Below are 11,751 nucleotides of genomic sequence, written 5' to 3' on the forward strand. Positions count from 1 at the left end.
GGATTCGCTGGAACACGGCTTGCATCCGCTGCAGTCGCGCGGGGAGGCCGCGGCGCGCAACAGGTGGCCGCCCGCGCGTTTTGATGGCGCGCCCCCGCCGGGCGGCCGCACACCCGGCGCGCCGTCTTCTCGGCCGGCGGCCGAGCGGCTCCAGGGGGCGATGCGTTCGATGCAGGCCGTCGCTTTTCGTCAGGATTGCCAATAATCACATGCCGTCACTCGCCTACGCGTCCCGGTATGTCGTTTCAAGACGCGCGCCGCCCACCCACCGTCGGTGTCGAGTTCGATGAGCGCTCTGCGTACAATGTCCCCACAACGACTGATCCGCATACCCCTGACACCGCCGACAACTTTCCTGACTCCTCCGTCTCTCATCTCCCCGTCCGCAGGAGTTCGGGTGAGGACGGGGGCGCGTGGGCTCGTCACGGCGGGGGGACCATCACCGCCATGGCGCCGATCGCGAAGCGTTCGCGCGCCCTGCTACTGCTCCTCCTGCGTACCGTGGTGCTCGCTCTCTTCGGTCTCATGTTTGTCCAGACCGAAGCTGCATCCTGCCCCTGTGTCTGCCGCACCAACGTTGATAGCGCCCTCGCCAGTGCGGTCGCAGACAAAGCAGCTGCCGTTTCTATGCCTGCAGCACGGGAGGCAGGTCAGGTGCCTGTTGCTGCTACTAACAGTAACAGTAACAGTAACGAGTTCTGTCTCTGTCAGAGCAAAATCTCTGCGTCCCCACTACGACACGCACACCTTGAAAATCAAAAACACATCCGTCAACCTTTGCCTTTTCGTACTGCACTTCGTGTACAAATGCTGTTGACAGCATTTGTACTGACATCAGTATATGCCATACCATCGCCCCATCAGCCGCCCAACCGCGCATCCCGTCCAGAAATGCGAACATCGTTGCCCATTCCCTTGCAGCCAGTTCGCTGCTTAGCGCCGCGTGCAGTGGCAACACTTGGATATTTTAGGGGATTAGTTCTTGCAAACCTGTTTAAATTATCTATCGTTCATCTCATTTATCGCGAGTAGACTGTAATCTTGAGATCGGCAACGAGACACTGCCCAGGACTAACGCCAACACGCACTGCTGTACTGTACCCAAGGGTACTGTATACGGTACCACTAGTGCCATATGTCTCAAAAAAGACGCATTTGAAGCAAGTAACAGTACTTTATTGTACTGTTACTTGCTTCAAATGCCTCCAGAGAAACGAGAGTACGCGGGAACGCGAGAGCGTACGGTACGCGCGCTTCTCTGGACGCATTGAACATTACGGGCCGTAATGCAAATGGAAGGGCCAAAGTGGTGCCGTAAATTACGGCTCCACTGTTTTGTTCAGGGCCGTTCCTAACGAAGAGTTCGCTGTGCCAGCACCCGAGCACCCTGAAACTTGGCATGAATGTATTGGTTGAAAAAATTATTGGAAATGCTTTTACTCCCGTTCAACCAATCCATTCATGCCAAATGTCAGGGTGCTTGCGTGCTAGCCCGGGTGCTAGCACACCTAACTCTTCGTTAGGAACGGCCCTGAGGGCCGTTCCATGCTCAACAGGGCCGTGCGCTTCACTACATTCTGCACAGCTCGGCGCTTTATAGCGGTGTTTCTTCCTAATGACGTCACAACACTTTCTAGATCTGCCGCCAGAAGAACTCATACATTCCTCCATTTTCACACCCCTATCCATGCCCAAGATGCCAGGAGTCTTCAAATTCTACGCGTCGTATGATTTCGACGTAGACCAACAAGACTTGCATCCAAGCGTTGATCATTGCTCCCCGTCTCCGTTCTCTCAACACAAAACGTGAAACTACCGACTCAGCGGTGCAGCTCTGAGGTACTATATGGCGGGGAACAGCATAGTTGACTACGAAAACATTCACGTGAACAACGCAAGCAAAACAAGATGCCGCTCTTTGCCTCCCGCAACGCCATACTTACAAACGTCTCAATCGGTGTTTTCACGGCACTAGCCCTTTCATGCTCCTGGTTGACTGTCTCCGCCGAAGAGGGTACCGAGCGACCGCTCGAAGGGCTGCGCCTGCAGTGTTGTACCGCCCTGGAAAGCATGATAATGGAAAAAGATGCAAATGCCAAGGTAAGGCATCCATTTCTTCCAGGGGTGCGAATTACGCGTAGCGGCGAGCTCACTCTGCACCGCCAACTGACACCTTCTGTCCGACAAGCAGCCTTTCGGATATAAGGGGATGGGCATGACGTATCTTTTACAACTTCAAGAAAGGCTCGGCTTTCGCTGCGAGACTATGGTTGAGTTCAACAACAATGACAAGGACGGAGTGTCGTTTAACTCTATCCTTGAAAATATCGAGGCCTGCACAGACAACGGCACTATTCGTGATTCTCCTGAGTGTAAATGCGAAATGGCTGTTGGCGGCTGGTCCGAAAGTAGCTACCGTTTTGGAAGGGTTGACTATCTCCCCCCCTTCGTCATTGACGGGATTGGCATCGTCGTGCATACTGACAATACTTCCTCCGCATCCGCTGGAGCCTTCTTTATCACGGCCTTCTCCACTTCTACCTGGCTGTTGGTGCTGGCCCTCATCGGGTTGTTCACGTTTCTTAAAGTTCTTGACAGGCGCTTTGCACTTCTCGTCAAGCCATACGAACCGCTTCCGGACGGGGAATCTCGATTTCGAAGATTGAAGCACTATTTGCTCAAGAGCCCGGTTCCTCGCAGGTTGAGACTCGCACTGGCGAGTACATGTACGTTTTTCAAAAAGCGTGTGCGCACTCTCTCATCGCGTTCGTCTTCTTTCTGCGACTCACTCCCGCACGAAACGTTTCCTTCCATTCTTTCCCTCATGTGACATTTCTCTGCGAGCACAGTGGACCGAATGATGCAACAAGGTAGTCTTGATTCCGAGCACAGCAGGTCGACCTCAAGGCAATGGGTACTTAACCTGTTGATCGCCTTCTGCAGTCTTTTTCTGATTCTGGCCTATGAATCATCGATGACGTGAGTTTTGCCTCGAGGATATCGCATCCCAGCCTTCTATGATATCAACAGAAATGTGCACGAATAACAGATCGTAGTGGACAAGATCATCTAACTCGACCCAAATCGTGCGCTCTGAGCGAATAGTGCCGTACTTGTACAAAAGCAGTTCGAGTCCGAATACCGAAACATACGAGACCTCCAGACCTGCCAAATCCCCCCGCAACAAGTCTGTGTGCCGCGAGGAGGTGCCATAGAGATACTCTGGAAAACAGCTATCGCTTCTCAGTACGTATGCATCACGTCGGCCATTCTCGAAGCTGGCATCTTCTCCAACGCACTAACATCAATTGAAACTCACAGCGATTGCCACACACGAGAGCCGATATTCGTCGACTCATACGAAAAAGGAGGAGAACTCTTGTATGAGAAGAAGTGCAAGTTCTTGCTAGCCTCGCTATCATCAGGCATGCACCTTGGCGAACGTAGGTATTGCGGAAAGGTGACACTGACGGGCGAGCCCTGCTCTCGAGGAGGGTCTTCGTTTCTTCTTCCACGCGACTCAAACTTGACAGAGCCCATGAGCAGAGAAACTCTTGACATGCTGGCCTCTGGCCTTCTTCCCAGCCTTGAAGAACATTTGAGCTCTTCGGGACGATGTGGAAGGACCGATACTTCGAGCCTTTCGGCTAAACAGCTTCAACTGTTTTTCATCTTTGTTTTTTGTGCCTGCGTTCTGATCTTCTTCGAAATGATCCTAGATCCGCAATCCGTGCAGACAAACCCGGACGCACCAGCTGAAAAGCCATCGACGAGTACTGACCCCAACGAAATGTCCAGCGTCGAGACACAAGGGGTTTCATCTCGGGGAAATGCGCGAAGCACGCTTGAGACGCATGTCGTCTGAAAAATAGTACGGATCCAAGCTGCGATTCGAGGTGAAACAGAGATAGTTGGCGCATCTGGCCGATTCTGATGTGCGCACATCACGGCAATGTGCTGCTCTGACCGCTTTTGCGCAGAATGTGGGGCTCTTCTTCCTCTTTCCGAAGTGCGGAATGAATTGCCCGACGGTGAACGACATGCTGTAGAAGCATCGAAATGGTTTATCTAAGAAAAGGCGCGCTCGAACGAAGGTAAGGAACGACCAAGGCCTCCTTGTGGATTCAAAATTCTTTGGCCGGATTTAAGGTAGCTTCCGGTTGGCCTTCAGCAGCACCACAGTATTAAATTAATTATACAGACTTTACGCATTATGGTTGTCTATAGCACACCGCTACACGTGTACATGACGGATATGTAGACACGTTGACCCTTCCGCCTTGTCACCGACTTCCCATGCGTTAAACCTCAACACACTTAAGCTGCTTAGTTCCAACCGCGTACCACCTACAAATTGGCGTTTGCAGCACTTGACTTGGGCGAGCAAGTCTGCCGAGTAAGGATACCCCTGCACGTTCTCCAAAGCCGCTGAAATGAAGCATCTGGAGAAAACAACGCGCTTAAATATAAACTGAATCCTCACAGAACCGCTTCCGTGCCCCAGACGATTCTCGACGTCATGCCCACAGACCGTCGCTCGCGGCGGCGCCTTCCTCTCCCGCGGACGATGCGGTGAACGTGCCTCCGCCCTCCGCGCCCAGCCGGCGCGCGCGTTCGGCTGGCGGCGCGGGGTCCGAGTCGCGCAAGGCGGCGGCGGCGGGCGGTTCGGGCGAGGAGGAGGACGTGATGGACCACGGGAACGCGAGCTACGTAATGCTGAAGCAGGGGCGGTTCGGGCGAGGATGAGGAGGAGGTGATGGACCACGGGAGCGAGGAGGAGGAGGCGGAGCGGAAGCGGCTGCAGGAGATCAAGGAGAAGGAGGCGGAAGACGAGGATGCAGCAGGAGAAGGGGAAGGCGGTGGGCGCGGCCGAGCAGGAGACGCTGGCGAAGAAGGAGCGGGAGGGGCGGGTGATGAACACGAGCAGCGTGAGGTTCGACGAGCGCGACGGGCGCGGCGAGGTGACGTTTATGTTTGTGGCGACGGTGGGGATGGAGAAGAAGCGCGGGCGGAAGAGGGGTAAAACTAAAGCTTGAAGTTTCCTCAAACACCCCGTGTGCCTTTATCCACTCCATTCCATTCCATTTATTTATTTTGAAGCTGTTGATGTCACCACATTCCAAAAACTTTGTTGTTACATTCAAACCCTTTCGCATTCCTCCCCACTTGCGGCCCGCAACGCGCGCCACGGAGCCCACTTGTACTAAACACACGATGTGCCAACACCGCAGCAACAATTCGCAACGCCAAGGGTGGAAGCAAACCTTCCCCGCCCCCTCTGCGAGAAGACCACAAACGACAAACAACGGCGAACAACGACTAACAACAACAAGAGAGAAAGAGTTTCGGAGAGAGGGAGATATAGAGAAGAGCCAGCGCCGCTTTGCCACCGCCGCCTACTCGAATCCTAACAACACCCCCTATTCGCAAACACCATGGCTGATCCATACAGTATCTTGGGTCTCACCGGCTCGGCTGAGCAAGTTGTCCGCCTCATCGCAAGTCTCATCGAACGACACAAAGCCTACAAGGAAAACAAGACGCTCTCTACCGAAATCCTCACCGCCTACACTACCTTGCAGGCAGACATCACGGAGCTGAGAGACATGCCGATCCATGGAACGTCGTCGCGGCACACGGGCTTGCTCCAACGTGAAATCGCGGACATCTCAAGCTTCATACGGGGAAGTCCCTCGAAGAGCTGCAGAAAGAGTCGGACGACCCAAAAGCGAGACTCGGTGCGTTCGCCTCTGCAGTGGGAGATAGAGAAGTCCTAGAGAAGCGCAAGCAAGAAGAGGCGGACCGCCTTCACCATCGAATTCTACAAGCAAGCGCGGGCATCGATACTCGCACGGCCGTGGAGTCGACCAGGCCCGGCACGGGTGATACGTTCAGGGCGTCGATAAGAGCTGAACATAATTCTGCGTCGATATATGTGAAGCTTGATTCTCGGGGGAGCGATAGATTACCGGACACGTGTGAGTCGCGTCTAAAAGCGGCTGTGCTACTGAGAGATAGGAACAAGCAAGTGGGCGCGACAGCAGTGGGACAGGGCGGAGTCGGGAAGACATGTGCCCTTCGAGCGATCGCACACGACGATGAGATTAAGGCGGAATTTTCGGGAGGAGTGTACTTCATGTCGTTGGGAAAAGACGGAAACGTGGGACGGCTGATTGAAGAACTGTGTCTGATTATGGAAGCGTCCGGTGGCAACCAGACGGCTGTGGAAATGCGAGGGCAGAGCAAGTTTGAAAGGGTGTTAGCGAAGGTACAAGCATGGGTTTGCAGTCATGTGTGTCTGTTCATCATTGATGATGTGTGGGTAGTGAATGATATAGACGCGAACATCCTTCAGAAGTTGTCTGTTCTAGCTGAGACTGCGGGGGGCAGCGGGGGGAGGAGGAGCAGACTACTGTTCTCCACGAGGGATAGGGAGCTGCGTCGGATTGGGGAGCGAGTTGCTTTCGAGCCGAGGGAGAAAGTAGGGAAAGAAGCAGTTGACATGCTTGTGCACGCGAGTGAGGCGAATCGAGAGGTAGTGGATGATGCGAGATGCAAGGAAGCCGTGGGTGAAATACTGAAAATGTGTGGCGGATTGCCGCTTGCGCTGAACGTGGCAGGAACGAGCGTTAGATACATGAGGGAAAGATGGGAGGGAGAAGTGTCAGAAGCATGGGGGAGTACCTTTCAAGGATGAAAAGTTGTAACACGATTCGCGGGGAGAGTCCGAAGCACGGATATTCGTCGTTGGATGGGACATTGCATACGTCACTAGATATCCTGGAGTCGGATGTGGGAAGGACTGGGGAGACGGATGATGAATTTTCGTTTCGAAAGATGCACTGGAGTGTGCGTTATGAAGAAGCAAGACCGGATACCTTTGAGTTTGGTTGGAGATTTGTGGGAGATGGAGGAGGGGTGGACGGAAAGGTGTGCAAAGCAGATGGAAAGGGTTGGACTAGTAGAAGTGCAGTATGAGAAGGGTTGTGGTGGGTTGCGGGTGCATGATCTGACGCACGATTTCGCGGTGGAAGAAGCGAAGAAGAATGAGGGTGTAGAAGAGTGGTATAAGAAGATGGCGGATGTGTGCCGGGCAGGAGGAGGGTTGCTTGCGATGAGTGAGGATCGAGACGGAGAGGGCAAGAGCGCACGGGAGGAGTATGTTTTCGAGAATATATATCGTGTTTTGAAGCAGGGTGGGTGTGTAGAGGAGCTGAAGAGGCTATTTTTGAGTGCGCGATGGGTGAAGACGGTGATACGGAGAGGCGGGGTTTGGCAATACGAGGAAGCTGTGAAGGGATTGAGTAGAGACTTGAAGGGGAAAAGAGGAAGCGGGAAGGTGGGAATGGGACGGGCAGATGCGGATGCAGTGGATGGAATGGTTTTGATGATGCGGGCTGCGCGACTGAGTGTACCGTTTTGTGGTGAAAACAGTGCCGGGATTTACTTTCAACTATATGGGCGAGTGAAGCACAAGGCACGGGATTCAAGTTGTGTGCGAAAAATGCTGGAGGAAATTGAGAGATACGCACCACGGCCGTGGGTGCGGCCTGTGAGTGAGTGTGTAGCGCGAGCCGGTGGAAAGATGGTGGAGCAGATTGTTCTGCCATATGGCAATCCTGAAATTCAAGTGGGCATGGATTCCAGTGGTGAAGTGTATGGATGTCAAGTGGCGCGGCCCCCGGCAAAAGTACTAGTTTTCACGCAATCTGCTGAGAAGGAGACGAAGATGGTTGAATTAGAAGTCGAGTTCGAAACGGAGAGCCAGGGCCCGGGGGATCTTGAAGCAAGCAGGCGCAAAATGTGTCGGCGTTTGAGGGCATGTTTTCGGATGTGCATTGGAAGTGTAACCTCCGAAGTGACTGGAGAAGGCCCGAGCGTGACGAGAGCAACCTGCGCAACTTTCTGTGAGAGGAAGGGGTACGTTGTTGTGGGATATGAAGACGGGACGTTAAGGCTGTGGAGTACATCGGAGAGGAAAGTATTGAGAAGTTTCCGCGGTCATAGGTCGAGAGTGGAGTGCGTTGCGGTGAGTGGGGACGGAAGACGTCTGGTATCTGGATCGGATGATAAGAGTGTGCGAGTGTGGGACGTGGAGACGGGAGCACAAGTCGGGGAGGCGTTGGTTCGACACACGGGTGGGGTGCGTAGCGTTGCGATGAGTGGGGACGGAAGACGTGTGGTATCTGGATCGCTTGACATGAGCGTGCGGGTGTGGGACGTGGAATCGGGAACACAAGTCGGGGAGGCGTTAGTTGGACACACGGATGAAGTGCTTAGCGTTGCGATGAGTGGGGACGGAAGACGTGTGGTATCTGGATCGTGGGACGGGAGCGTGCGGGTGTGGGACGTGGAGACGGGAGCACAAGTCGGGGAGGCGTTAGTTGGACACACGAGTTGGGTGGTTAGCGTTGCGATGAGTGGGGACGGAAGACGTCTGGTATCTGGATCGTATGACAAGAGCGTGCGGGTGTGGGACGTGGAGACGGGAGCACAAGTCGGGGAGGCGTTAGTTGGACACACGAGTTGGGTGGTTAGCGTTGCGATGAGTGGGGACGGAAGACGTCTGGTATCTGGATCGCTTGACAAGAGCGTGCGGGTGTGGGACGTGGAGACGGGAGCACAAGTCGGGAAGGCGTTAGTTGGACACACGGATTCGGTGAGTAGAGTTGCGATGAGTGGGGACGGAAGACGTGTGGTATCTGGATCGTGGGACAAGAGCGTGCGCGTGTGGGACGTGGAGAGAGGGATTACACTTTATACTGGGAGGAGAGAGGATTGGGAAAAAATCACGAGTCGGTTCCTGAAGACGGCAGGCTTGGGTACTGCTTCCCGCGCAGGACGAACATCACAAATATTTTCAAGGGACGGAAGAATTGTGCAAAGGCGAGAGGATGGGTCCGAGGCCGTCTTGGCCCAGTTAGACGATCCACGAGACTTGCAGATAGACCACGATCACGGGGTCGCAGTTGCAGGGGCGGGCAATCTGGTTGCTATCATGAAGCTAGTGGTGTAAGTAAGCATCGAAGTGCGATGGCCGCCTGCCGCCCGTGACATCAGCAGTGCGTTGAGGGTTTTTTGATTTATGAATGCGTGAGAAGCTCGCCTCACGGACGTTGCAATCCATGTATGTGTATGTATGTGTATGTGTATGTATGAACTAGGGACCTGCTTCCGTTCATCGTGCGCTCTTGTGCTCAAAAGTTATAAAGGTATTCGTGAATGAACGGTGTGTTGAGAAGCGTTGCAGACCGGGTCAAAGCGGGGGCCAATCTCACTTTGAAGAGGCGGTGGGTACACGTGCACAGGTTTCCACGTGCACAGGTTTCCACGTGTGGGCCTGTGCACACAGGTCCACACGTGTGAGAAGACAAGTGGCACACGAGGCCAACTTTTTTCCCCACTTTTACCATAAATTCCAACTTTACTAAACATTTGGGCCTCTCCCTTTACGGAGCGTCAGCGTCGTCACTCAGTCCAATTACGAACACCGTCCTTGCAAGGGGCATCGGTTACTGTGAGAGAAAAGCACTGGGCAAAAGGGAAAGTGTCCTGGCCGGCACAGGTAACACAAGCGGCCTCCAGTGACAGACCGACCGCGATAAGCTGTCTGATCACAGCCAGCAGCGAGACGGATAAGCGAGACGGATAAGTAGGAGCGAGAGTAGAGACGACGAAAGATGTTCTATGAGTTTGTGTAGCCTGCGCCCCGCCGCCGCCACGCTCCGCCAGCGGCGACAACAGCGCGCCCCAGCTCCCCATCCCGCTGCTGCTGCAAGCCGGGTCGCGGCGGGGAAGCGTCCGCCACGCGACTAGAACGCGGCGGGGGCACGAGCGCTGTCCATACGTGCGGCGGCGACGGGCGCGCGCAAGGGAGAGCGGGGGAAGGGGGAGGGAGGCACGGCGCGTCGGGGTGAGGGCACACGCAACGGCGGCGGCGACGCTTATTCGGACGCACGCGCTTTGAAAGGGATGCGCGCATTGCTGCGCACGAGCGGGAAGCAGGGCGGCATGGTGCTTGTGCTGCAAGTCGCGCGTGGTTTGAACGGGAAGCGTTTGCGGGCGGAGCTGCAGCCATGCTACGTGCGGCGTAGAAAACGCACGGCGGCGCGATTTGCGCTAACCCGCCGGCACGGGCCATCCGCCCGCACCTCAGCGACTGCGACCGGCCTCGCCCCGCGTGGGGCGCGGCGAAATAAGCACGTGGAGAGAGGGCGCAGTTACGCGCGGCGGACGGCGGACGGCGGCCCGGGTAAGCTAAGATGCGGCTTGAATCTGCAGCAGTCGCGCGGGGAGGCCTTGGCGCGCAACAGGTGGCTGCGCGCCCGTTTTGATCGCGGGCCCCCGCCGGGCGGCCGCGCACCCGGCACGCCGTCTTCTTGTCTGGCGGCCGAGAGGCTTGATGGGGGCGATGCCTTCCAGGCAGGCCGTCACTTTACTCGGCGGCGAAACGCACGGTAACGGGGCCATGCTCCCCACCCGCAGCGACTCTCACTCCACGTTGAGGCTTGCAACACGTGGTCATTGTGGGCGAGGGAAGGAAGTTCATTTCTTCAGGCACAACATCAGTGTCGTCGGAATATGGCGGAAGCAAGCGACGCTTGCACTTGATCGACTACTCGGCGAAAGCCACAAATGTGCTGGAAGGGGATCATCGTTGCGGAATAGTAATTCAAATATGTTTTTTAGGTTTGCAGTCGCCCGAATGTTGCCGGATTGCTATCCTGTCTAGCAGAGGCAACACATCGCCTTGCGGCAGTTGTGGTATCCAGTATCGTACGAACGTTGGGGGATATCTAGTTTAGGATGGGAGCACGTGGAAACGTGGGTATGCTATGGTGTCGGTTTGCAGCTGAGGGGGGGGAAGGGCGGAAACTGCTCTAGGTTGGGAGCACGAAGAAAAGTGGGGATGATAAGGTGACAGTTTGCAACCTAAGCGGATGATATTGGAGCAGACGCAAGGGCAACTTTCAGCCGATGCTATTTGGAGAAATGTGAGAGCCATGACGGTGACGAGAAAGAAAGACACAATTTTACGACACAGTTCGGAGTGTATGCTGTGTGTGTAAATGACACAGCCTGTGTTTCTAGTTTGCCAACTGTTCCGAGTTGCGGCGTTGGAACAGGTACATATGTTTGTTCGGCGAATACAAACCGGGCTTTCACAGTATCACTCTAGGCACTGCACCTGGCCCTGCGCGCGCCCTCACGCTCTCAACTTGTCGCTCATGTCGGTAGCAGAGAGCTGCTTGCCCGAAAGAGACTCCAAAAGCATCGCAGAAAATGCATAAAGTTTAGTGACACAGCCATGGCATGGCGCTAAAAGCACACGGTGGGAGGGCACTTGGTGTGCAGGACGGGCGCCAGGGGTGCCATCGCGGCGAGGGAGAGGGAAGACGCTTGGAAGGAGTGTTCCTTCAGGGAGAGGGAAGACGCTTGGAAGGAGTGTTCCTTCAGGGAGAGGGAAGACGCTCGGAAGGAGTGTTCCTTCTGGGAGAGGGAAGACGCTTGGAAGGAGTGTTCCTTCAGGGAGAGGGAAGACGCTCGGAAGGAGTGTTCCTTCTGGGAGAGGGAAGACGCTTGGAAGGAGTGTTCCTTCAGGGAGAGGGAAGACGCTCGGAAGGAACACTCCTTTTTAGGTGTATGCCTGGCGCCTGGAGCAGGAGGGACACGTCCGAATCTGTGATTCAGATTTGGGCACTACAGAACGTTTTGATAGGAACATGAGGCAACTGATTTAGGCTATCTGTA

General features: G+C 55.0%; 6 protein-coding genes across 6 annotated transcripts; 1 reads left to right on the plus strand and 5 right to left on the minus strand.

Annotated features, from left to right (window-relative positions):
* Positions 1-3,069: 3,069 nt before the first annotated feature.
* CHC_T00002383001 (hypothetical protein) lies at positions 3,070-3,213 on the minus strand. Its single transcript, XM_005713447.1, has one exon. It carries the CDS (start codon positions 3,211-3,213, stop codon positions 3,070-3,072), a length of 144 nt encoding a protein of 47 aa, XP_005713504.1.
* A 444-nt stretch (positions 3,214-3,657) lies between these two features.
* On the minus strand, positions 3,658-3,945 carry CHC_T00002384001 (hypothetical protein). The gene has a single exon (XM_005713448.1). The coding sequence runs from the start codon at positions 3,943-3,945 to the stop codon at positions 3,658-3,660; it is 288 nt and encodes a 95-aa protein (XP_005713505.1).
* Positions 3,946-3,952: 7 nt separating this feature from the next.
* On the plus strand, positions 3,953-4,072 carry CHC_T00002385001 (hypothetical protein). The gene has a single exon (XM_005713449.1). It carries the CDS (start codon positions 3,953-3,955, stop codon positions 4,070-4,072), a length of 120 nt encoding a protein of 39 aa, XP_005713506.1.
* A 4,932-nt stretch (positions 4,073-9,004) lies between these two features.
* On the minus strand, positions 9,005-9,127 carry CHC_T00002386001 (hypothetical protein). Its single transcript, XM_005713450.1, has one exon. It carries the CDS (start codon positions 9,125-9,127, stop codon positions 9,005-9,007), a length of 123 nt encoding a protein of 40 aa, XP_005713507.1.
* Positions 9,128-9,685: 558 nt separating this feature from the next.
* CHC_T00002387001 (hypothetical protein) lies at positions 9,686-10,078 on the minus strand. Its single transcript, XM_005713451.1, has one exon. The coding sequence runs from the start codon at positions 10,076-10,078 to the stop codon at positions 9,686-9,688; it is 393 nt and encodes a 130-aa protein (XP_005713508.1).
* Positions 10,079-10,801: 723 nt separating this feature from the next.
* Positions 10,802-11,005, minus strand: CHC_T00002388001 (hypothetical protein). The gene has a single exon (XM_005713452.1). It carries the CDS (start codon positions 11,003-11,005, stop codon positions 10,802-10,804), a length of 204 nt encoding a protein of 67 aa, XP_005713509.1.
* Between the last annotated feature and the right edge of the window lie 746 nt (positions 11,006-11,751).

The sequence above is a fragment of the Chondrus crispus genome, genomic scaffold, assembly GCF_000350225.1.
Source record: "Chondrus crispus Stackhouse genomic scaffold, scaffold_137, whole genome shotgun sequence".
Taxonomy (NCBI): Eukaryota; Rhodophyta; class Florideophyceae; order Gigartinales; family Gigartinaceae; genus Chondrus; species Chondrus crispus.

What these genes read in the sequence shown, in the direction of transcription:
- CHC_T00002383001 (XM_005713447.1), bottom strand. Translation starts at nt 3,213, where the DNA reads ATGGCACCTCCTCGCGGCACACAGACTTGTTGCGGGGGGATTTGGCAG.
- CHC_T00002384001 (XM_005713448.1), bottom strand. Translation starts at nt 3,945, where the DNA reads ATGTGCGCACATCAGAATCGGCCAGATGCGCCAACTATCTCTGTTTCA.
- CHC_T00002385001 (XM_005713449.1), top strand. Translation starts at nt 3,953, where the DNA reads ATGTGCTGCTCTGACCGCTTTTGCGCAGAATGTGGGGCTCTTCTTCCT.
- CHC_T00002386001 (XM_005713450.1), bottom strand. Translation starts at nt 9,127, where the DNA reads ATGGATTGCAACGTCCGTGAGGCGAGCTTCTCACGCATTCATAAATCA.
- CHC_T00002387001 (XM_005713451.1), bottom strand. Translation starts at nt 10,078, where the DNA reads ATGGCTGCAGCTCCGCCCGCAAACGCTTCCCGTTCAAACCACGCGCGA.
- CHC_T00002388001 (XM_005713452.1), bottom strand. Translation starts at nt 11,005, where the DNA reads ATGGCTCTCACATTTCTCCAAATAGCATCGGCTGAAAGTTGCCCTTGC.